This window comes from Glandiceps talaboti, chromosome 3 (assembly GCF_964340395.1).
Source record: "Glandiceps talaboti chromosome 3, keGlaTala1.1, whole genome shotgun sequence".
Lineage (NCBI taxonomy): Eukaryota > Metazoa > Hemichordata > Enteropneusta > Spengelidae > Glandiceps > Glandiceps talaboti.
Genome location: NC_135551.1, coordinates 15,503,090 through 15,526,467, shown reverse-complemented (window position 1 = coordinate 15,526,467; position 23,378 = coordinate 15,503,090). Strand labels below are relative to the sequence as shown.

The 23,378-nt window shown below is 35.2% G+C and overlaps 1 protein-coding gene across 1 annotated transcript in view; it reads right to left on the bottom strand.

Annotated features, from left to right (window-relative positions):
- Positions 1 to 3,933: 3,933 nt before the first annotated feature.
- Positions 3,934 to 23,378, bottom strand: part of LOC144432827 (biotin--protein ligase-like) — a 28,710-nt gene continuing 9,265 nt past the window's right edge. The window contains exons 2-11 of the mRNA XM_078121119.1: positions 20,694 to 21,015; positions 18,804 to 19,771; positions 17,854 to 18,036; positions 17,311 to 17,582; positions 16,480 to 16,547; positions 14,615 to 14,775; positions 13,365 to 13,479; positions 11,849 to 12,062; positions 10,995 to 11,174; positions 3,934 to 4,361 (exon numbers count right to left, since the gene is read on the bottom strand). Of these exons, the coding sequence (XP_077977245.1) occupies positions 11,003 to 11,174; positions 11,849 to 12,062; positions 13,365 to 13,479; positions 14,615 to 14,775; positions 16,480 to 16,547; positions 17,311 to 17,582; positions 17,854 to 18,036; positions 18,804 to 19,771; positions 20,694 to 21,015 (2,475 nt within the window). The 3' untranslated portion in view covers positions 3,934 to 4,361; positions 10,995 to 11,002. The remainder of the gene's footprint in view (positions 4,362 to 10,994; positions 11,175 to 11,848; positions 12,063 to 13,364; positions 13,480 to 14,614; positions 14,776 to 16,479; positions 16,548 to 17,310; positions 17,583 to 17,853; positions 18,037 to 18,803; positions 19,772 to 20,693; positions 21,016 to 23,378) is intronic.

Genomic DNA, 23,378 nt, shown 5'->3' with positions numbered 1-23,378 from the left:
ATGACTTGAAAAGTTAAATCTTGTTTTTTGTCATTTTTATTTTTTTTTAATCGTGTACTGTGCGCCAAGAAACTCATTCCAGGATTGTTGGTATTCACTTTATGTGAATGTTAATGTTTAACAACTGAAAAAAATTCTCATTTTAGGTTCTTAATACCTAAGTGATTGAAATTGACAAGGTTTTCATTCACTTTCCTTGAGTCAAATTTCCATGGGTTTTCCTTGTCAAAGTCCTGTGTGTGTGTGTGTGTGTGTGTGTGTGTGTGTGTGTGTGTGTGTGTGTGTGTGTGTGTGTGTGTGTGAGGAATAAATATGTTGTTGTACATCTGAACAACAGATGGTCATTATTTCAGCTTGTAGGGATGGCAAATTTTATGGCAATGCAGACCACTTCTCACATACAAAGTTAACATAATCCAAGGAAATCTGTAAAATTCTACAACTTTCCCCATTTCTACATTTCCATAATGTCAAAATTTTTGGACAAGTGAAATTGTCATTATCCATTCTTTTGATGAATCAGAAAATTTCTTATCTGGATAGAATGCAGATTGCAAGATACATTGTTATTTTGCGTTGCCCCTCATTAACCTTCTCTGTAAAGAGGTGTAAGACTAACGAGGGCGCTCTAACACTGGGTATCTTAGAGACTAAAACAATCTACAAACAAGAGAATTTCCTGGCAACAATATTAATTAAAAGTTTCAAAAATGATCAGCATATTTGCAGCTTCTTAAAATGATCTACTGTAGTTCAGTATGTATTATCACTATGGCAACAGCTGCTTCGAAACGTCAGATTTGCCAGTTACAAATCTGCAAGTTAGTTGAATACTAGTATTCAACCTTCGTCACTGGCATATATTTCTGAATAGCTATGTCCTTGGGCAAGATTTGAACCACAACTGTGCCCCTTGTCAACCCTATTGTATAATTGGAGACCTGGTAGGACAGAGGTTGCTACGTGAAGGATTTAATTGCTAGCTCTCTTGAAGAAGCTGTAATGGCTTGTACACTCCCCCGGGAGTTGAGGAACGACAAACTACAAGTTGCGCTGCTATAGGTTCATGCCGGGGTAATAACTGTAAAACGCTTTGAGCAGTATGGAAAAGGTGTACCACAGAAATCTACATTGTTAGTATCATTTTGACAAAATGTCTGTGAAAGTACTGATAATATAAAGAAATGAAATAAACACACTTTTCAATCCTCTCAAATTTACAACTGAATAACAACTCCAAATCTCAAAAAAAAAACATTCATATATTCATGACAATGTAAAACAAATTTAAATATTTAAATTACACATCTAGTATCAAAGTCTCCTAAAATTTCAAAATTGAAATATTGAAAATGCAAACTTGAAAATTGAATATTTAAATGTAAAATTTGAATATTCAAACTAAAGATTTGAATAGTTATAATTTTTAAATATTCAATAATGAAAAAAACAAATATTCAAATTCATCAATATTAAATTATTCAAAATACATATTTCAATTTGAATGTAAACTAGATTTGAGTATTCAAATACTATTTTTGAATATTCAAATGGGCATACATTTAAATTTAAATATTCAAATACAGAAATTTCACGTAAAATTCAGCTGAAATATTCCAACCATAGAAAATATTCAAATATGAAGAAATGTCAATATTTGCACTAAACTTTGTGCACCAAAAAATCCAATAAATATTACAACATTAAATCATAAACAGTTAAAGTTGAACCGAGCACACCACATCTAAACTAAATTAATTCAAACTCTATCCGATATCTTAAAGCTGCTCTAACTGTAACTTGGACTTTTTTTTAAAAAACTGTTTATAAGAACTGATATGATACACTCATAGTTTTAATACAGCCTGAACATCAGTATTGAATCATCTGTGGATAAACAACTTAGTGCAGCTGTACATGTAACAATAAATCCCATCAAATTGATTTTTTTTGAGTCCACACCTTAAAGTGGCCATATGGATGAGAATTTAGTATTTATTTTGGATTTTTATTTGATAAAACAGCTTCACTATGTTTTTATACTTGAAAAAATAATGCGAAATAGCATATACCAAGTCTATGTTCTTAACTCAATAAACTGCAAAACATTAAACAATGTATAAAATGTTTGTTATTGTACGTACAATAACAAACTTTTTACACTTTTTCCATCTTTTTGCAATGTATTGAGTTATGAACATGGACTTGGTATATGCGCTTCGCATTATTTTTTCAAGTATAAAAACATAGTGAATTTGTTTTATCAAATAAAAATCCAAAATAAATACCAAATTCTCATCCATATGGCCACTTTAAAATCAGCGCCCAAATATGATCACAATTTGAACCTGTTACTGTACCTCTTACAGATAAAATCAACCTCTAAATCAACTAGCAAAATGTCTAATTATTGGTATTTTAACAATTTTCAGTGAATATATTGTTTGTTGTATGATTAAAAAATAATATTCCAGTTACAGCTAGTGCACCTTTAATCAAATAAATCATCAAAAAAAGTGTTATCAAGTTTAAACAAAAATCAGTCAAGCAGAATTTGTTATCAGAAGAAAAAAAAATGATAACTCAAACCAATCCTATTTGAATTTGAATTCTCAAGAAAGTGAAATACATTTATTTGTTGAAATAAATTCGCAATCTGAAAACCACTCTTCTCACCCCTTTCTATGTAGAATGGGATCTCCTTCCCCTATAGAAAACAACTGGGATGTACTAATATACACAGCAGAGGAGGGGATAGAGGCTAAAATCAGTCACTCTGAAACAACTATTCCTATATTCAAACACCTTTGAAAAATGACAAATGATTCACAGGAAATGTGATTTTTTCACGAATTGGTGAATTCTTCCTTAAAAATTCTGTCTCTTACAGGTTCATACAGAACACTTATATACCATGTACTTAGTACTAAATTAACTATGGATGTATCAATTACATCCCATAATACCTACAATGGCAATACTTATGGTAAAGGGTCAAAACATGAAATTTGCATGCCAGTGAAAACGCTGATAAAACTCACCCAGTGAAGATGATTTTGGACATCTTTACAAATTTTGTACAGTCATTTAAATTGTTGAACAGCCATGGCTGGGGCTTGATATCAACAGTGGTCATGTATCCACAGATAGACTACCAATTCTAGGTAGCCCACTCAGGCTACCATAGATTATGCAATGATTTAAGGATGGAAGATTTACAAACATGAAAGTATTTTAATAAGATACATATTTCCAATAGAAAGAACTCTGTTTTCAGTTCAGGAATATAGGACTATTATTAGTCACCATCCTTGGGGCTGCCACTTTCTGAAATTGTTAGCCCACTAGCTAGGACTACCAAAAGAAAGATGTTAATTTCGAACCCTGCTAAGGTCACTCAACCTTGTAATCCATAGCTGCAGATAGTGTTTACTTCATGTTTTTTTCTGTTCTGACTATTTCAACTTATAAGATTCAAAGCTTTGATAGCTGTAACTTTCCTCAATTTATTTTCTTAAATTTTTCCTTTTTAAAAAAAAAAAATACACCATATCTTTTACTGGAAATGGTTCAATCTCTCTAATTTGCTGAATTACCTGTTTACTACTCATTCATCATGCTGTGTACACTAGCTTTATATCCATGTGTAAACAATATAAATAAACCTGTCACCACCAGTTTAATGGTTTATCAACAAACTGTAAATCTGTGGGATGTTGATAGAGTTTGATCACTAAGCAATCATACATGCTTCTGCACATACAACATAAATAATTTGCCAAGAAGAAAAACTTCGAAAAAAAAATTGGTAAAGTTACAACTACTAAAAGACTTTAATGTATGTTTTTTGAAAAAACTACATTTGATGTGTGGTAGAGCATAATTGTATTAACCTCTGTCTCTCAGTAACTACCCTAAGCCTTGCTGCTGTAAAAAAAAAGGGGTGAATATATACATTCCACATGTTAATATGCTTTAGATTTCACTTAATTAGCATTTCATATGGTGGCTGGCATAATCAGTGAGTCAATATCCAAGCCCCAGCCACTGCCGCATCCATCGTGCCACCAACATCTGTGTTTTACTTGACTGATGTTATGCGGGCGTAGGAGATGATCTTTTTCAGAAAAGAGCTGTGATTGTCATGATCTTCGACCGAGTGTTTTCCTTGAGGGTGTACAAACGGCAGCGTTGTTACACCATGTGTCATCAGGTGGGTTCCAAGATGTTGAATTGTACTCAGCGGCGGTTTGTAATTCCTGTCACAAACTATTGGGCCTACTCTTGGGTTGTATTGTGGGCCGGTGACAAAGCCAGTCGCACAGCTGTGTTTGCCGCTGTGTCACCGCTATACAATAACCCTACAGAAACACAGATTAGTTGGGAATAAAGAGAAAGTAAGAATTCAATACGTCAAGGAAATAATATCACAACAAGAGAACCTCTAAAACAAAAACCAACCCTGGCAAATGAGATTTCCACTACTCCTGTACTATTGTCCTTTGTTAATCAATGCTTATTTGCGGGCCATTGAAACCTTTCAATACAATTTCACACCTCTAAACAAAGGATCTCTCCTGTCACTCTTATTTCAATGTTGTCTTTGTAAATGTAATACATTTTCGTGTACACTCACAGCTGAAATTGACATCTAGGATGGAATGCGTGTGGTCTCCCGATGTCGTTGAAATGAACATTTCTCAATGGCGAAATGGCCATTGCTTAAAAAACTGTTGCCTGATAAGAGGCAGTGGTATGAGAGAGTAAGGAAGGTTACCTTGATTGGCACCTTTTCCATTCAATTGAGTCAGCACTTTGAAGCTAACTAAGTATTTCTATACACAGGCAGTAATCAATTTAATCTGGCCTCTATCTGCACAGCTAAGCTGTGAAATCTTTCGCCTTCCTCACTTTCCGGACCAACAAATACATGGTCTAAACAAACACTAGTAATACTCCTTCTACTTAGCCGGCTATCAATGGTTGTCGTTTTCTCTGTCCAATCTTTCTCCCCTCCTTGTAACATGAGCCCCAAGCCCAGCTGTACATTTCAAAATATATTATTCAAGGGCTAAAAAAACAGTTTCTTGCCTTTGTAAAGAAAGTTTACCGACAAAATTCTTTCATTTGATCTCCCAGGAAAATGTATTTAGCTTGTTCCATTAGACGCATTTCATAAATAGTGTTGTCATACAACAAAAATCTACAATCTTTGTGGTCAGTTTTTTTGTTGATTTAGCTATTTGCCTGATGTATTTCATTACTAAATAAACAAATCATTTTCATGTATAAATGTTTACAGAAAAATAAATGTTTGTTAACGGTAGTCAATATACTGCCAATCTGTGTGTTTATACACACTTTCCTTCTGTAAAACTGGAAAGTGGTTTTCATTTTGTTTAAATATATACAAGGCAACTTGACAACGTTTTCAATTTTACTTATTCAGTGGTTCTCATTTAGACTCTACTGATGTGATTCATAAGTGTGGAAGTTCTGGAAAGAAACCAAATGACCCCCTTCGCACTTCTACTACAGCACTCAAAATAGCAAAATAATGGTGTTGTAGCAGAGCGCCTACCAATTTGACTAAAATCTGATGTGGGAATATGAGTACTTAGATTACTTCACTTACCTCCATTTCCTTCACCTACTATTTTTTGTTTTGATATTGTTGTTCTGGGAGTGAGCGAATTTCCCCGTGAACAACAAAACCGAAAAAAATAATGAGGTAGATAAAGCTATTGAACCACATTCCAACATCAGATTTTAATCATATTGACCTCCTGCTACTGAACTCAGAATCAAGAGGCTGTTGCACAGTGGCTACTATCATGGTTGCTAGGCATTTCACAAATTCCAGTTTATCAATCATACTTGTTATGGGGAATACAACTTTATTTATTATGTGACTTAGAGTGGTACAGGTTGAGTTTATAAACTCTCTCACTTGGGAGAAAATATTGATTAAACTATTCTGGTAATACGTTAAATGTCAATGCATACCATCAAAGGAATAAATAATATTATTATCTTCTGGTGTTGTTAGCAAGGTTGGTGGCATAATAGTAGCTTAGTCTACATTTTAGTATATATAAATCCCACATAAAAATATCAAATCCTGGGGCTGGTACCAGTGGCCAGCTCTGGTAGGGGTGTGTGGCCAATGCTGGAAACCCCAGGTCCCATTTTAGACCCATTTTGACCAAAATTCAAGACCCTATTTTAGACCATTACAGGTTTTTAAAAGATGAAAGTTTAGACTCAAATACATTTTCCTTAGGAGGCAACATTTTGGGGCAATTAATGGCAGTTATGATTTGGTAAAGGACAATGGACCACATTTTAGACCAAGCAAAATCGAAAATAATGCAAAGTGGACCCCATTTTACACTCTTCAGCTCAAAAAAACAGATCCAATGTTAGACCAAAGGGCTAGACAACGCACCTCAAAGGGCAGCACATATACCTTTACTCAAATAAGGGGAGTAGCCCCCCTCCCCCCCCCCCACCACCACCGTATCAAATCAGCTTACACCACTTTCCACTTTAAAGCTGCACTAGAATATATTTTGAAATTGTTTTGTTAAATACACCGACTTATTCATAAATACTCTGGTCACTATTGAATCATCTTTGAGTAAACTTTGTATAGCTGTACACATAACATGGTGTAATAAATCTAATCAAATTGATTTTTTAGGTCCGCACCCAAAAATCAGGATCCCAATGTGATCACGATTTCAATCTGTTACTGTACTACATACAGATAAAATAGACTTCTAATTAAAATGTATCATGTCATGATTGGTATTTTAATAATTTTCAATGACTACGTTGTTGGTTGTCTGATCGAAAAAAGAATACTTTTCTGTAGCAGCTAGTTTAGATTTAAGTCAACAGACAGGAGTTTTTTTCAGGCCATAAATGGAAAAATTTTGGGAAACAAGTTTTCCTTCCTTGTGAAAGACAAGTCAGTCAACTCAGAATGAATAGTTTTTATTTAAACACTGTTAGTATTTAGACTTGGTCAAAATGATGCCAGTTTTTTAAAGGCCCATTATTCAATGCCATGTGCTGGCATTTGTACTTATCTGTGCAGCTATGTAGATTACTATATAGGATAATTCCTTTGTTTAGGACCTTTTCCTATCATAATGCCAGAAGACTGTTTTCCTCACTTAAATTTTAATCTTAAGGCCTAAACAAACCCAATTATTTTACCCCCACCTAGCTGACTCTAAACTTTTTTTTACGTATTCGAGAAAAAAGTAATAAAATTGCAAAAAATTGTGAAGTCTCACGAGAAATAATGGATTCTGAAACTGATATCAACTTAGAAAGACAAAATAAAACTGTTCTTCCAATCTGTAATGGCTGTACATCTGATGAGAAGAAATAAACAACACTGGAAAACCTGAACTAGACACTCACACAGAAAAAAAAAAAAAAAAAAAAAAAAAAAAAAAAAAATCTACCTATTCTAAAATTGAGCGTAATCAGAACCACAAAATTTATTTTGTTAGGCCTAATCTGACCTATGCCTGTAAAAGTAGTCCATACTATCTGCATTCCACAGTCGGGTTACCTGGGTTACATACCACTTGTAATGGCTGGTATTGGTAAGTAGGTGAAATCTACCTGAGTTCCCCAGCTATGTCTACTGGTATTCACTACCAGGTTTTTTCATTAACTTAAGGATGTTAAGTATAAACTTGGTAAAATGCAGCTGAGTTCCTGAGTCACTCTAACAGAGTTTCTAATCAGTGTTCAATTAAGGGTGCTACCATAGACAATGGAAAGAAATTCTGCACTACACTAAGGTGGTATCAAGTAAAATCCACCAAAGTTTCTTAGTCCAAGGTTTCTTCACCTACATTGTAGTACATATGTACAACATATATGAAACTATGCAAGTTTTTTTTTCCAGACTCTTTTTTTTTATTAGGCCTTATGGCAGCATTGATCAGTTAGTAATAATCCACAAGCATGGGTAACAAACATTGGGGTTTAAGTACTTAAGTTTGGTGTAAATCATGTAATATACAAAATGTATCAGAAAGGGCAATTTAGGGAAACACCTATTATACAAATGGGTGTAATTTCTAATACCTAACTGTATTAACACAACTTAGGTGAAGTGCATGTACATCATATTTCATCTTTCTTTCTCCTTCAGTTATAAATTATGAATCAAATTATTAAGGAAAAAGTATGATTTAAATTTTGTGCAAAGGAAGTAGAAAATGAAACAATTCTATGATAATTTTTTGGTGGAATTGTGATCTCATCAAGTCTCAATGTTTTGATGTCGAAAAAATGGGTCGCAAAATTATAGAAAACCAAACATGTTTATTCAAATTGGAAGACCAATTCTCCTAATGGGGTGGTTTCATAAAACTATCTATATAACCACCTGGTATCTCTAACCTCTTTTATCTAATTGTTGCATTGAGGCTTGGAGTGCCTTAATATTTCCACTTGTTCTCTTACAGCTAATTCAGGTGAGAATGAGGTCATGACCTTTGACATGTGATGGCAGCCATCCTTCATAAAATGTGTCTAGGCAAAGATTTTAGTCACTTTTTATCAAATATTCTTTGTTATAATCAATCAAATGATATTATGTCATGACTTATGGATCTACTGAATAACTAAAATGGGAAAGTGACATGAACTTACGACATAATTGATTTCGATGGAAACACAATTTCAGGGTAGCACATGGTAGCCAAAATTTTTAACACATATTGGCAATGAAAATGTCCATGTCAAGCAAATGTACACATGCTTTATTTACATTGGCAACTTAGTGAAAAGCTAAAAATTATTTCTGGATTGAAATCTAAACTTCGGTTTGATTTTTGTAGTAAATCCTTAAAAGTTCAAGTAGGGGCAGTGTGTAACTTCATGGTTTTGCTACTCACTTTTGTATGAGTAATTTTTTTTTTTTTGCTAAGGGTGATAAATAGGTAAAATCAACAGAGGTTCCCGTATCATTTTACTGGGTTCCCATTACATGCAAAATTACTATATATTCTACGGGAAAAACTGGCCTTTTTTTTTCTACCTCTCTCCGTACGTTGCTGCTGTTACCGGGGTTTCCAGACCTTAGCAAGAACACTGTTAGTATAATGTAGAGTGATAGCAGTACCAATATTGACTTGAATCTTTTGACTAGTTTCACACCATAAGCAGGGCTTGTTGAACACTTTTTCAAGAAGTTAACAACTATTTGTTGAGTTAACAACAATTTGTCACTTTTTTATACTTATTTTTCTTTTAATTTAAGTTGAATCATGTCCAACAAGTGGTAGACCTCTCACCAGAAATTCAGATATGATACAAAAGTGACATTACGACATAATTTTTTTGGGGTACCTGTAAACTATAATCTCTCTTACTAAGTTTCTTTGTGCATATTAAATCACATATTTTCATTGTGTCAGCGAAGAGTATAGCTGTCCATCACAAAGACAGTCTGGACTCTATAACAGTGTTTCTGACTCAATGGGTGTAGGGCACAATTAACAACCAATCTGACAAGTACATAACATGCAAACTTTGACAAATTTGTATAAAACTAATTGAGTATTGAGAAAGGCAAATGATATTGACAAAGTCATTGTTAACACTTGTGTTACAAGTACTACAGGCTGTAATTAGCAGTTGGTGACAATAATTGTATCAGAATCAGAAGTGTTTCCTGGTAAGAAACACTGCCCTCTATAGGCAGAAGATGGCCAACTCTTCTAACTTTGTTTCTGTATCACAGTTTGGGACATTTGCAGTATGGTGGACCATAAGGATTTAAGATACAAATTAGGTTCAAGTTAGGGCCTCAAGTTATTCTTAATGCTAAACCTGACTCCCTAAATTGATAAAAAAAAGTGATATCATTTCATTGTTGGTACACAAATTTGAAGTCTTGCCATGGTACAAGATTAACTTTAAATAATTCTGAAAATTCATAAAAAATTCATAAAAATGATTTATAGACAATATCTCTTAAATACTTTTTTTCATTTAGTCATAAACTACTCATGCCATGTCGTGTCTGTGTCACTTCCGACAACTGCATTACAGTTGTTCCATGACAGCCTTGGTTGGGTTTTTTATCGCTAAAAAAACAGCCACTCACAAGAATTTAACAGCCATCAGATGGCAAAACAGTGAAGAGTGTCATTTTGATGTGATTTTCTGACCAAACCACACAGACATACTGCATCCATTACTAAATAGGAAACCTTCAATCACCAGTACATTCCTACCATCATAAATCACAGCGGTGTAAACATGGAAAAATCTCACTCTCTTTTAGACCTTTCACCCCTCTGAACTCCAGGTCTTTGGTATCTCCCTGTGTATTTCTATGCATAGGTTTCATCAATTTTATCTGAAAACAGGTGTGTTTTATTTTTTCCAACCTGATGAATGATACACAGTATTTCCGTTCCTTTAGTTACCTTCTTCTAGAATTCTTGCTACAGTTTGAAATACTTTGGCAGAGAAATCTGGCACAACTCAAGAGATCCAGTAACCCTGATTAAAAGCTTGGGAAACCCCAATAAATGTTACTTACTAGCTGGCCTTCATAAACACAAAGTCAGAAATAAAAGTAAGATTTTTTGTGGCAAAATTTGACACCCTTACTAACAAAGTGACAGGGCATAAAATATTGATAAAATTTACAGGAACCCTTTCTAAAAGTTTGGAACCTAGTTAAAAAAAGGTTTACTTATTTGCTTTTTTTCACAAACACAGAATTAGAAAGATTAGAGTAATGTTACAAACGGAAATATATACTCACAAAATATAAAGTCACGAAATGTTCAGAAGTGAATCCCACATTTATTTGCTCATTGCTTGTCAGCATCATAAGGGGTGTATTATTAAAGGTAACGTGTATTGCATCCTGGAATAAAGGCAGGGGAACGCCGATAAATGTATATTCCTTGTTGCCCTTAGTAAAAAGTAATGTTTTCCCACCCTACCTGTCATTTTATCGTGACTTCATGGTGATCAAGTTCTTAGTCATGTCAAAACTGTTACCGTCTGGTTGGACACTAAGGGTTTTACCATCTGGGGTCTTGACTGACAGGAAACCATTATTATCCAATCCAAGGACTGTGACCTCTTGACCTGCCTCACTCTCCAAGCGAACTTTGACCTCACTGCAAGAAATAGTAGCACACAATTCAGTTTTTGTCATACTGTTCACATTTAGATAATGGTCGCAAATGAAGCAAAAATGCAGGCCACCCAAATTGTAGAAATGACCCCCCAAACGTACTTTGTGTTAAAACCTTTAGATTTGAAATGGTGTTAAAAATCTGTCCTATTGCTTAGAGGCAATTGTAAATAGACAACCATAAATGGGGAATTATGGCAGCGAAATTCATAACTTTGATAAATGTGGTGTTACAGTAACTGAATATGATACTAAATTCAAGTTCCTACGGGAACACATTTAAGAGCTTTACTTAAAAGTCATATTCTGGTTTCTTGTATTAATTTGCTCTTTTATACAGTTGAAGGGTAGACTTTTCTCGGCATAATACTTCACGAAACTTTCTCCATGCATTTGTACACTGTGGTAGGATATTTTGACAACTGAAGTTTCCATATTAGGCAAAGACACAGTTGAACCCAGGCTGAACAGTATAATTTTAACATCAACTTAATAACACAAATGAGGGGTGATACGAGTTCAGATTTGGAAAATCATTTCACCATCCTATGATGGCGTCACAGTCCCTCTATCAGGACTGTGGATTGGTGAAAGATACCATGTCTTACTACACATACCCCTATACTCAGAAAGTGATGTAAACACTTTATTTCTGACCTGTGGAGCCATCTCTTGTAGTATCTCGCAAGGAAAGGATCTTTGCCGTGTGTCATAAACTCATCAATGATTTGTTCCATGTGAGTTATAGTTCTTGCAATTTGTTCTTCTACTGTCAGCTTGGCTAGGTGAGTTCCATGGTCTTTGTTGTATTGCTGAATGATGTCATTAATACAGAGAGTAGGATTACTGTTGTCTACATTCACTCCACAACCTGTGTGTGTGAAATGAAAAACGTTATTGGTAATAGAAGAAAGTGATCAGGACTAGACTGAGAAGGGAAACACTTCAAGTGTACAACCAGACTGATACTGGGGGTTGGGGGTTGGGGTGGGGGTGGGGGTGGGGAGTCCAAACCACAATTGTATTATACAGCTTTGGTCTTTTGTAAGCAATTAGACAGAAGCAAAAACTGACCTTGAAGTTTGAACATCAAGTTAATTAGAAAGTTTGTACTACAGAATATTATGGTGCAGGTACTTTCAGACACTAAACACACTCGTCTATCACTGGTTTTTCGCTTTCAATTTTACAGAAGGGGGAAATCTGGTAAGGTTGGCATAGTTCGCCATACATTCTACTGCAATCTGGGTAGCTTAGGTGGATTTTATATACTAACTGGGTATGGTCTTAACAAATCACTATATGTGCTACTGCTATGTACTAAGCTTCTATGGTAGAAGATCTTTTAGATCTTTCCATGTGTAATTTAACTATTTATAATAACTTTCAATATGTCATTCTATTCCGTAACATTTAGATATACAGCCAGGTGATGACCTGCTACATATCTTGCCTTGATATCCTATATGAAGAATATTGATTTGAAACATCGGATTGCATTTATTGATTGGGATTGTTTCACTCGTTCCTTCAGCTTCTATGGTACATGGGAAATTATAGTATTTGATTCCAAAATCCACTAAAATTAGTACAATGTGTAAAATATCGTTCTTGTTGGTTATTTGTTTTATATAGCAATTTCCCACTCTTAATTCTATATGCGGTTGAGAATCCATGAAAGGAATGGACCACTGAACTCAAATTTATTGATAATAAGTCAATTATGCCATCAAATTAACTTTATATTTTGTAAAATACAAGAGTTCTATCAGTGGTAGACGTGATTCAATGTGTTTTAGCAGCAGAACAATATTAAAATATGAAACCAAAAAAATAATAACAAAACTTGATAAAGTTACAGATGGTGCCCCTGTAAAATGTCAAATAACCCTAAAATTACATCAAGTTATAGATGGTACTGCTGTAAAATGTAAACAAAAAGACCCAAACTCGATAAATGTACAGATGGTACCATTGTAAAATGTAAAACAACCCTATAACTCCATCAAGTTACTGGATGGTACCACAGTGTAAAACATAAACTATCGATAACTTCCCAAGCTCAGTAAAGTTACAGATGGTACCCATGTAAAACATCAAATAACCCCAAAATTCCATCAAGTTACCGATGGTACCCCTGTAAAACATACTCACAACATAATAATGTACTTGCCTATAACTGCTGTGAATTCACCTATAAAGAAACTACTATTGACCAGAACACCACCAAGTTTTAGATCACTGCCGTAGTAAATATCATTCGGCCATTTCAACCTCAGATCAATATCCTGGAGAGAAACAAATTAATTAATTAATTAATCAAATTAAGATTAATCTTTTAATGACATAATTACATGCAGAGACATACCAGAGATTAAAAATAATATTAATGATGGCAATAATTTTGGAAATTGCATTGTGTATTACAAATAAGCAAAGATTTAATTTACTTTTCATTACTGAATGGTGAATCCACTGATACAAAATTCAATATTGGGATAAAATTCATGCCGTGCAAATTTGGCATATTTGGGTAAATCAGTAAAGTTACAACGGTTTTAAAAAAAAATAACTGTTTGGTTCCAGTCACCTGACCCCACCTAGTTTTTCACTGCTGGCCCTAAACTTTTTTTTACGTATTTGAGAAAAAAATAACAAAATCGTAAAAAATGGGGAGGCTCACCAGAAAATATCACGGGTTATAAGAATTGAAATTTATATTTAGGTATGTCAAACAGTAGTTTGGTAGAGTTATAGAAAAAAAGTAAGTTCAGAACATACAGTTGCAATTGTTTTATTTTCTAACTGATAATCAATATATTAACTTGACTACTTCTACAGCCACACTATGTCTGGCAAATATGTAATTGATTCTTTTGCAATAGAAGTTGTCTGAGTGAGTGAGTGAGTGAGTGAGTGTGTGTGTGTGTGTGTGTGTGTGTGTGTGTGTGTGTGTGTGTGTGTGTGTGTGTGAGTGTGTGTGTGAGTGTGTGTGTGTGTGTGTGTGTGTGTGTGTGTGTGTGTGTGTGTGTGTGTAAAAAATATCATGTTAAATACATGAGTTAAAACACCAAACAAATATTGTGTCAAATGTAAGAATGGTCCTATCATGATAATGACATTCATGGCTCCAATCCTGAGATTTGATCCTGGGTCTTTGCAATCCAGTGGACATACAAAAAAAATATCGATATCAGCTTTTTCATACATTATATAAGCTGTGACCTAAATTGAGCAGTGTCATGGAAAAAAACCTATTCACAAGAAGAGTATATCTGATTTCTTTGCAATACAGATTATATTTTACCAGCTAACACCTAATGAATACAATGAAGCTACAAATAACAAATATGACATCTGTCAATCATTTAATCCTATTACAGTATTAGCACACACAGAAAGAGAGCGCCCTCAAACACTGACCTTGTATCCAGGGAGAGAACACACTGCTTCGACCACAGCCAATGAGGCGATGTGTTGCAAGTATGGTAACCTTTGACCTAGTTCTGAATGTTGTGCCAAATGTACCAGAAGTGAAAACATGGCGCAGCCTGACGGACCTAGCCAGGCATTACCACCACGCCCTGAAATCAAGACATGCGATGTAATAAGCGATACGGTACGCTGCATAATACAAAAAAAAACACTTACAACACAAATCTACATTTTCATCTACTTATTCTCAGTCCTGTTAGTCTAGATGCTATCTGTGGCTATGAAGATCTCTTTCTCCTTGTCCAGTGGAATGTAAGTCTCTAGCGTCACAATCCGTTCCAAATTTTGAAATTACCACTTACAGTTGTGTAACTCCAAAAAGAGCATTTTAATATAAACCTATGACATTATTGTGACCTTATTTATTTATTTATTTATTTATTTATTTATTTATTTATTTATTCAACACAAAACCAGCTATGGAAGCTGTTTTTAGGCAGACATACAAAATAGAATAACAGAATGTAGACAAATAAATAATGTGTGATTTACTTTCAGACAGTAAACACAATTTGCATATCAGACATGATTGCACTAAATTGAATATTAATGAGTAACTGTGCGACTGACATGACCAATTAGAAGTACCCTACATCAGTGTGTGTGATACAGATTGATAACTTTGATTAATGTGTGTGGTCTAGCTAGATGTTCCATAGATTACATGCATTTAAAAAGAAGCGAAAAACGAAATTTTCGTAGCCACAGATAGTAAGTAGCTCAGACTACATTACTGCAAAAAAAATTTCAGAGATATTGAGGCCTGGAAACTCTTAACTACACATGAATATAGCATTAAAATCACATTAACATCTGGTTTTATGGATAAATATTGACATTGCATATTCCAATATTTTCTTTCATGAAAATATTAAGCCTATGTAAAAAGTAGAATTATGCTGGCACTCAGCCAGCTTTTCCTCAACACATGTTGAAGTCATGACGACAGTACAAAAGATTAAAAGGGGAACATCACTCCAGGAATAAACCATTTTTCATCTGGCGGCAGATCTCACGTGATCACGCGTGAGCCATTGCATCTATAGCAACCATGTGAGTGGTCAAGCTGAAAGTGTCAAACGCTTTAAGCAACACTTTTCTCAACCTAATCGCACACTTGGCCACGGTGAAAGCTTGACCACGATCACGTTTGACAACCGTTGTTGCGAGGCATTTTTGCATATCTCGTAAGTTCTTCAATGAGACGTAAAAGCCCTAATAAAAGATATTTCATAAACTTTGTGTTCTGGAGATTCATTTCATGATTTTCACATCACACCAACTTAGCGCGATTTAAAGCAAATACTTAATGTGAAGTGAAATCACAAAATTAATCTCAAAACATAGACAGTGAAGGGGTGTCAAAAACCCAAAGTTTATGAAAATACCTTTATCTCCTGGAGTGACGTCTCCCTTTCAGGTGCCATATAAATGATATCAGAATAATTGACATATCAAATTTTTAATTTTATGCATAATTATTGAAATATATAAAAATTTTCCCTTTAAAAATGTGATATTCCAGTACAAGTAAGTGGAATTGCATCACTTGTGCCTGATGCATGCTGGGACTGTGTTGAGTAAAACGAAGTAATTTTAGTGTTGACCACTTGGTGGCGCACTTCAGTGAAATTGAATTGCAACATTCTATATATGTATCACTACAAATTTCCAATCCTTCATTTCAGGTAATAATTTCTAATTCCATTCCAGATTACAAATTATTCACTTTGTTCTTTTTTCTCTGATGTTAAAATCTATAAAATGAGAGAGAGATACAGACAATATCTTACCTTTGCCAGCTGTCATAGCTGATGCAATAGAAACCAGACCAAGATGTTTTGATACGCTGTGTTGTAGACTATAGAGAAAAGATCAAATCTATAAATTTGAATTCAATCATTCATCAGCTAATTTCTTTTGACAAAACATTGTAGTTCTAAGTTAAAATATCACGGCATGCAACTTAACTGTCCATCACACGAGATTATATTTAAAGTTCTCAGAACAAAAAGTTCACTGCTCTATTTTTAATTCACTAACATTAACTAATATGACAGTACCCCATGACGAGTGCATGCAAGTGTCGCATACTCGGGGTATTTTGCACGAGTGCTTGCAGTGTTATCTGTGGTAGTACTTTCACAAGTTGTAGCGAGTGAAAGTGCAGCAGAAAACACTGCAAGTGCAGCATGAGTGCAAATATCCCAAGTACCCACATACTGGCACTCACATGGCATGGGGTTCTTTTATTATTACATATGTTCATCCAAAACAACAAATTTCCATAAAAATGTCACAGTCACTAGGCAATCACACACTTTTGTGTACAATGAACTATCATTTGCATGCAGGTATACAATAATGTTTTCGGTATTGCACTGCATGAAGTGCAAATACCACTAGTATGCGCATGCACTGGTACAATAATCTCTGGTACGTTTGTAATAATTACTGGTACTACGACACTTTAGTGTAGATCCAAAGAGATATTTTCCAACAAAGACTGGCTGTAAAACTGCTGGGTCATGCAATGATCAAACAGGCAAGAAATCCTCCAATATTCCCAAAACATTGCACCTCCTGTGGCTAACAAAAACTTGGAAAAGACCATAATTTCTCACCTTTGAATGATAACCTGTGTAGTTGGTACGACCTGATTGTATAATACAATCTTTCCTAGTCTCTTGGTTTCCAAACTTTGCATGTATAACTTTGCGTCAAAACCACTCCCATGATGCAACACTTCATTGGTTACCACTGGCAACCTGTCTGGAGTTACTGTCTCATCATCCTTTGCAGTGGCAACAAAGTGGAGGTTGACATTTGACCCCTTCAACCATTGATTGCTGTCAAGTTTTTTAGATATCGACATCATCAGGTCTTTTTTCAGTTCCTATGGAAACAGTAAAACAGGTATGGAAATAGCTTTGTTAACATTTGGTAACCCTGGTAACAGGAGGGAGTTTGGTAAAACTTGCATATAATCCTTATGGCTTCACTGATAAGATAACACTATTGCAAGAAACCTGGGATTGAAACTAAGGGCTTTAACAAAAACACTGTCTTGCCTTCACTAACTTCAATATTGAAAATATGTGGTAAAAATTAGATGAGGATGGATTTCATCGGTTGTTATAGCAATGGTTACCATAGCAACAACCTACCTCAGCCTGACATATGAGATAACAAGGTGTCAAAGCTGGAAGTTGACCAGTACCACATTTCAAGCCGAGTGTGGTCAGTAAATCTCGACACACTTCGTGACGTATGAGATTAGACCGTTTGAGCCGTGTAAATGTTTCTGCATCAATAAGATTGTCATCACCTGCAACATCTTCTAAATGGACCTATATGCAAAAATATCAAATTGAGAATTAACAGATGTACATGTAATATATAGAGGAGATATCTGTTCAAGTAAATTATTACTGTCGAAAAAGTTCCATGTTTGGTGAAATATCTTTACAATTCGTGGGAGTATATAGTACAAGACATACCAAAGTATTTACAATTCTAATATACCAACTTTCATTACGATAACAATATTGCAAACATGCTCCAACGTCAACGCACAGACACAGAGGATCTGATGGTTCTATGATGGTATTGCAACATCAACTTCAAAATAACCTTCTTTATTTGGCTACATCAGCTTCTTAAATTACAAGATTGCCAAGTTTCTTACAAGGCAGTATCTCAAGTAAGTGGTGAGACACATAGAGCTTTCAATCTGACTTGGCCAATGATCAACTTCAAAATGACTGTTTACTAGTTACAACTGACCACTAGGTGGCGCTGTAATCAACATGTATTGCTAATGTTCCATGTACATGTACAGTACTTGTGATTTTTCTAACAACTGCATAGACTGACAGATTTGTGTTTGTTGGCGTTCCTGTCAATTATTCCAGAAAATATGTTGCATGATGTTTACTATGCCGATAATAAAAAGATTGCAATCGGTCATTTTTAAGTTAAAGGTGTGCCCACAGCGATGAATCTTTCATGTTTCAATCATAAACTATGCTGTTATGACAAACGAATAAAATCTACATAATATTTGAATAATTGAATATAATATACATATCATTTACATAAATTAACTGAATCTTACCTGAGACAGTACAGCTGTTCCTCCATTGTCTCCAATTCTGGCATAAACAAGAATGGGTGCCCCATGACATTCCCCTAACACTTCAAAACTATGACCTGCTACACCACACACATTATAACTACATTGCGTACAGAGAGCCGATAAATCTCTAGTAACAGTTCTATCTATAGACGTATAAGTTACGTCTTTCACTGCGCTAACAGTAGAATGTTTATGGATTTTAAGTCCGGCGTTAAAATTGCTGCATAGACTGATCAGCCTTCCTCCTCTGTACAGATACTTCATGATCAGTTCTTTAATGTTTTCTGTGATTTCATCTTGACCCGCAAGAAGTAGCAATGACGTGTTATCGATCCAGGGATGTTTCAGTAAAGTGTTTTTGTTAATACTGTAGACTGTGTAACAGTTCCTTTCAAGGCACATACTTAGCAGGGCTTTCAACTGCTCTGACTTTGTCTCATTATCGTCTGTGTATACGAGAACATTCGGTGGTTTCTGTTTCGCTTTCCCTAGCGCTTTTTCTGCATCCGTATCTGTTGTCGTCACAGTGACTGTTTCCATCATGGATACAGAGCTATCCTGGGGTGCATCTACAGGGATTTCAATGCCGAAAGATGACATCGAGTCCTGTGAACATTGCCTTGACGACAAAGCACTAGATAAGGGTGACGTTTCAATCGTCTTTTGTCGCTCTTCCATCATTTTGAGAAATACGGGCGAGTGGCGTCTGCGTAGATGTCGCGCTTGGGCAATGGACTGTGGTGACAGCGATGCTTCAGAAGATGTTGGGGATGGTGTCGAAGGGAAAGGAATACCACTGAATGATTTGGGTCTTCTCAGTGACAATTCCCTTGAAGAGCTGTTTGGAGATTTGGGCTTTCGTCGAGAGGATCCTAGCGTACAATGAGATCTCCGTGTTCCTGGTAGATACTCTAACAGTGTAAATGCATGACCTTCTATACCTACAGCTAAAAAAAATCAATGACAGGTGAAATGATTAGTTTAATACCGTATCTACACAGGTCTATAACTGGAGGAGACATTCTTTGCTAGGTACTCTGTATATTCTCAATCAATAATATTGAAATCCTGTTTTGATTTAGGTGTAGATGTACCATTTCAGAAACATATATGATAAACCTGAATACTAAAATATGCTTTGCACATCATAATGAATAAATATAATAATAATGGTACCATATTTCAAAATAAAAATCAGAAGTTGTTGCAAGGCACACCCCCAACCCCCAACTACAACTTGAAGATTATTAGAACTTCTCTCAAGAGAGGAATACCCACCCTCCACCCCCCTCGAAATCAAAGCAGGTTAAGCCTCCTCTCCAAGATACCCCTCCAAGAAGAGACATCCCTCCTACTACACCAATGTACACCACTACACCTGAGCTACATGTACGGCAAAAACATGGATTATCAATCTCCCTATAAGATGTATGGATGGAAGCATTCTCCATGATAATGTCACTTTGTGAAATCATACACCTTACACGAAAAGGGTCTTTGGTGAAACAGGCTACCTATCATGGAGTGATCATAAACAGCGCCATCTATCATGGAGTGAATAAGACTGACAGTTTGCAGTCGAAATCTCTCAGCTTATCAATTTTAGTATGTTATGTGTATTGGATAACATTTTAGTACCTATGGATGGTCAACGTTTTGGCATTACATTATAAAATAAACTTGAAACATATTACTAAAGGCAATGAATCAATACACGAGACTAAACTGTTTTGAATTAAAAGAATTAAGAAACAAAACTTGGTCTTCATGTACCATGATGTTATTTACAGAGCGATGTTCTGAGAACTTTCAGTGTAATGCCATGATATTTTAACTGAGAACTACAATGTTTTGTCAAAATCAACTCACACAACATCTGTTCAACAAGTAATCCATCATCCAATTGCAGGACTCCTTCTAAAAATGCCAGACCAATGGCACTAAAGTCATCAATCTTAGCTCTGACCACCAATCCGAATGGCTTTCCGGCTTTCCATGCGATGGGAATCGACAGCTCCGACAGCTTGACAGCCTTATTGGATGGAATATCCAATATTGTACGTTTTCCACGTTTGTCTTTCTTTGGTAGATGCGCCTCTATCAGGATAAGGGTGTGTTTGTTGTCTTGTTCGTAAAGTGGAGTGTCGTTGCCAATGAAGGATGTCCATTCTTCTTCTAGATTGACAGCTTGCTGTAAAAACAAATAAATACAAGTAACGTTAGTTAAAGGACCAGTTTGGATTGTAGGCTTCAAACTTAGGTTTGAAAAAACAGTTGTTTGGAAGGACTATAGAAAAAGTTGGTCCACAGTAAAAGAATGGTCCTATATCTGATGTGAGAATACGGCTTGATTGTCTTACGACACTGGTAATCCAACCTTCGGTTTACTAAGATAGACGTAAACTAAATCTATCGCTCTTCATTTTGGTAGATTACACAAGTGGGTAATAACGGTTCCTCTGTTGTGTGATTCTAATCACCCCTGTGGTCAACATAGTGTAAACATTGGAAGTCCCAAAACAGCACTGCAAGGTACTCAATAAACTAGTTTTCAGAGACACCTCCCTACTTATTACTGTTGTATCAACATGTTGTGACAATAGTTTAGTTTGTGTTTATCTTAAAGAAAATCGAATGCTCAACAACCAGGGTAATATTTACCTCAGTCCTCTACATTTTTTTTAGTATTTCCTAAACCTTTGAATATATTCTGTTTGATCTCAATCCCTGAACAACAAATTGAAAACAATGACAACATTCCACAGAAATAGAGGTAAATTAAGTAATCAAGCAATATTCCCACATTAGATTGGGTCTCATATTTTCATTATGACGCAACTGATAAGGTAACACTAATGAGATAACCTGGTATTGCCATGGTATTGAGTTACTGTGATAACCCGGGGTTGAAACATACCCCTTTAAACCAAGGTAGCTGCAAGAGGAAAGCTTTTCCTCCAATTTGGAGAAAATTCATTATCAAAATTTCACAATAGCATGCAAATGAAATGCTAGCAACTAATTCTATATTTGTCATCAAATTGAAAGTCGGATTGAATTTAGGAGTGAAATACAGTTGTCTTGCAGTTCTATCACAATGTGTGACACACATGCACACACTGTCACACACACTCACAACACACACACATACATACACACACATACACTGTCATACACATGCACGAATGCATGATGTGCACACAAACATACATACACATGCAAACACATACACACACAAACACACATGCATGAATGCGTGTGTAGATGCAAACAAACACACACATATACATACATACATACACATACACATGCAAACAAACACACACACATACATACATACATACATACATACATACATACACATACACATGCAAACAAACAAACACACACACACACACATACATACATACATACATACATACATACATACATACATACATACATACATACATACATACATACATACACATACACATGCAAACAAACAAACAAACACACACACACACATACATACACACACACACACACACACACATACATACACACATACATACATACAGACAGACAGACAAACAATCACACATTACATTACATATTTTTTGGAGAGAGTGGCTGAAAAACTTTAAAACAAATAATTCAAGAGGATTTACAATGAACATATCATCAAAAATTATGCCTTAAATTCAAAACTGGAGGTTAAAAACCCATCGCATGAGAAATGAAACAAGATAGATGGCCACAGACATATCATATACCGGGGTACTATACTACTTGGTTCACTAACTATCTCAAGGCAAATAAATATTGACAGTTCCCTGGGTTGCCAATAGCAACAAAGACAGCTCACTGTGCCTAAAATACCAACTAGTGATTCAACCGATGATAATTGATATCAAAAACATTATAATTGACAGGATGACACACCACCTGGGTATACGCACGCCATGGTCAGTGTTACCATAGTAACCAACTAATAATTTAAATTGGTAATTTATATCAAAAACATTATTGAAAGGTTGAAACACAACATGGGTTACTACGGCCGTAATGTTACCATAGTAACCAACTAGTAATTTAAAGAGATGATAATTGATATCGATTAATGACATTATAATTGACAGATAATACCACATGACAGCTCTGGCCAAAATGTTACCATAGCAACAAGTCCTATGATGTTTGTAAAATCATCTTTTTTAACAACTCAGAGATGTTAATTTCAGTAATTCCTACTCAAAGAAAATTCTACCAAAATGTTACCAAATGAGAAATCCAGCCACACACACACACACACACACACACACACACACACACACACACACACACACACACACACACACACACACACACACACACACACACACACACACACACACACACACACACACACACACACACACACACACACACACACACACACACTGTTTAGCGACATGACCCAGATCTGACCTTTCTAGTGTGTTATTTTTGATTCATATCAAGAATTGCACAATATTATTTCGTTATACTTAATGACTAATCATACAAGTATGAATATTCATGAATTCTGGGTTC